Genomic DNA, 2,500 nt, shown 5'->3' with positions numbered 1-2,500 from the left:
AGGGTGTGGTGCTGCAGGGCCAGTGGGTGGTGGTGGTGGTGGTGGTGGTGCAGGGCGCGGGGGAAGAGTGGGCGGAATGCTGAAGGAGACACTCCAGGGGTGAGGGAGTGGAATGTTCCCAGGAGAGTTGGCAACGTTTTGCTGAGACTTTTGTCCAGGGCATTGGTGTGGGTGGCCATGTGGGCGTGGGTGGCAGGGTGAGTGGGTGCTTGACTCTCAGGCTTCACGGCACTCACGTGGTAATGCAGGCCGCCCAACGGAGAGCTGTGGCGCAGGGGCGGCGACGTGGCGCTCTGAGGGGAACAGGAACGTTCCCTGCCATCTTCGCGAACCTCGCTGCCCTCACTCGCCTCGCGATGGGCGGCAGGCTGGACACCACGCTGAGGCTCAGCCGTGAAGGTGACGGAAGAGCGCAGGGTAGCTGGGCTAGGGGCGCACACTTTGGGCGGCAAGGCGTGCAGGCTGGAGGTGGTGGTGGGGGATGAGAAGGTGAAGGGGGCTGGCGGGGTGATGGGCGGCAGGAGGGGGCGGCCGTGGGCGGGGGACTCGTGTTCCCTCTCACGGTCCCGCTTGTGCTTGGTGCGGCGGTTCTGGTACCACACCTTGACCTGCGGGGTGGGGCATGATAATGGTGGTGGCAGTGATGGTAGAGGTGGTGGTGGTGGTGGTGGTGGTGGTGTGTGTGTGTGTGTGTGTGTGTGTGTGTGTGTGTGTGTGTGTGTGTGTGTGTGTGTCTCTCTCTCTCTCTCTCTCTCTCTCTCTCTCTCTCTCTCTCTCTCTCTCTCTCTCTCTCTCTCTCTCTCTCTCTGTGTGTGTGTGTGTGTGTGTGTGTGTGTGTGTGTGTGTGTGTGTGTGTATATATATATATATATATATATATATATATATATATATATATATATATATATATATATATATATATATATATATATATATATATATATATATATATATATATATATATATATATATATATATATATATATATATATATATATATATATATATATATATATATATATATATATATATATATATATATATATATATATATATATATATATATATATATATATATATATATATATATATATATATATATATATATATATATATATATATATATATATATATATATATATATATATATATATATATATATATATATATATATATATATATATATATATATATATATATATATATATATATATATATATATATATATATATATATAAAACATTCACATGATCAAAACAATTTCCATGAGTCGGATATTTTCACAAATTATCTACATTTAAATCTGTGGTCGTGGTCTGGCCTTGAGTAGCCTCGTGCACGTGCAGACCCGGTGCAGACCCCGTGCAGCCGTCGGCCTCAGACCAGACCTGGAACAACAAACAGCAGCAGCGGGGCGTTACCTGTGTCTCGGAGAGGCCGAGGCGCGTGGCTAGCAGGCACCTTTCGCGCCCCACCAGGTACTGGTTGCGGCGGAACTCTCGCTCCAGGGCCGCCAGCTGCTCCCCGCTGAAGGTGGTGCGCGCCCGCTTTGGGCGGTCCAGGTCCAGGCCCTTAGGGAACACCAGCTCCCGTACCTGGCCGTTGGCGTCTGGTGGCAGGTGAAAGTTACGATTAATCAGTAGATGGATATAAACATTTCGCGAAGCTCAACCTGTACGCATGCTGGGTAAAGAAAGGTGGTGTAGGTAATTAATGGTTTAAGTACTTCATTCTCTCTCTCTCTCTCTCTCTCTCTCTCTCTCTCTCTCTCTCTCTCTCCCATTCCCCTTCTCCTCCTCACCCCTCCTTCCCATCATCAGGCTCCCCCTCCCTGGTCCCCTCCTCTCCTCCGTAATCCCTCGCAGCGTGGAAAACCGACACCACAACCTTATTTTGTTTGTTCTGTTATCCTCTTAATTTAAGTCACGTTCTTAATTACAGGGCGAGTTGATCCTCTTTATTCGCTGGACGGGACTATTAACAGGCATTTGATCCTCTTAGCTGATGGCGAGTCGATGTTCGAGGGTCCCGCCGCCAGGGATTAGGCCGATAGTCATCTGTTACTCTTCCTCTGAAGCTGAGGATTTGTCGCCCTATCAGCACCACGACATTCTTTCGCAATATAGATTAGAGGAATTAATAAATGCCGAAAATATTCTAGTCTGTTTGTCTGAGAGGAATAACTCAATTGGGAGGGAGGGCGTACGTAGCCCCTGAGAAGACGGCCTCTGGTGATAAGACTTTAATAGGATTTCCCTGCTAGACACGCCAAGCAGGTGAAGGAAGTCAGATACTGTTATATTTTAACTATTATGATATTTCAATTATTGCTCAATTTTGAGGCATTTTCTTAGCGTTTACAGAAAATATGAGAAATTCAACAACAGGCACGTGCCGTGCTAGTCAGCTGCGTGGAGAAGTAAACAAATGTGAGGAGCAATCCGCTCAGGAAATACTGAAAAAAAATTGATAAAAAAATGTCATAATTAGCCTGTGACAA

The 2,500-nt window shown here is 46.0% G+C and overlaps 1 protein-coding gene across 3 annotated transcripts in view; it reads right to left on the bottom strand.

Moving 5' to 3' along the window:
* Positions 1-2,500, bottom strand: part of LOC123516488 (ventral anterior homeobox 2-like) — a 16,305-nt gene that overhangs the window by 621 nt on the left and 13,184 nt on the right. For all 3 annotated transcript variants that reach the window (XM_045275841.1, XM_045275843.1, XM_045275842.1), the window contains exons 3-4: positions 1,422-1,609; positions 1-608 (exon numbers count right to left, since the gene is read on the bottom strand). The exon at positions 1-608 is cut by the window's left edge and continues 621 nt beyond it. In XM_045275841.1, coding sequence (XP_045131776.1) covers positions 1-608; positions 1,422-1,609 — 796 coding nt within the window. The remainder of the gene's footprint in view (positions 609-1,421; positions 1,610-2,500) is intronic.

The sequence above is a fragment of the Portunus trituberculatus genome, chromosome 41 (assembly GCF_017591435.1).
Source record: "Portunus trituberculatus isolate SZX2019 chromosome 41, ASM1759143v1, whole genome shotgun sequence".
Taxonomy (NCBI): Eukaryota; Metazoa; Arthropoda; class Malacostraca; order Decapoda; family Portunidae; genus Portunus; species Portunus trituberculatus.
Note: the sequence above shows the minus strand (reverse complement) of the source record. Positions and strands in the feature narration are given on the sequence as shown.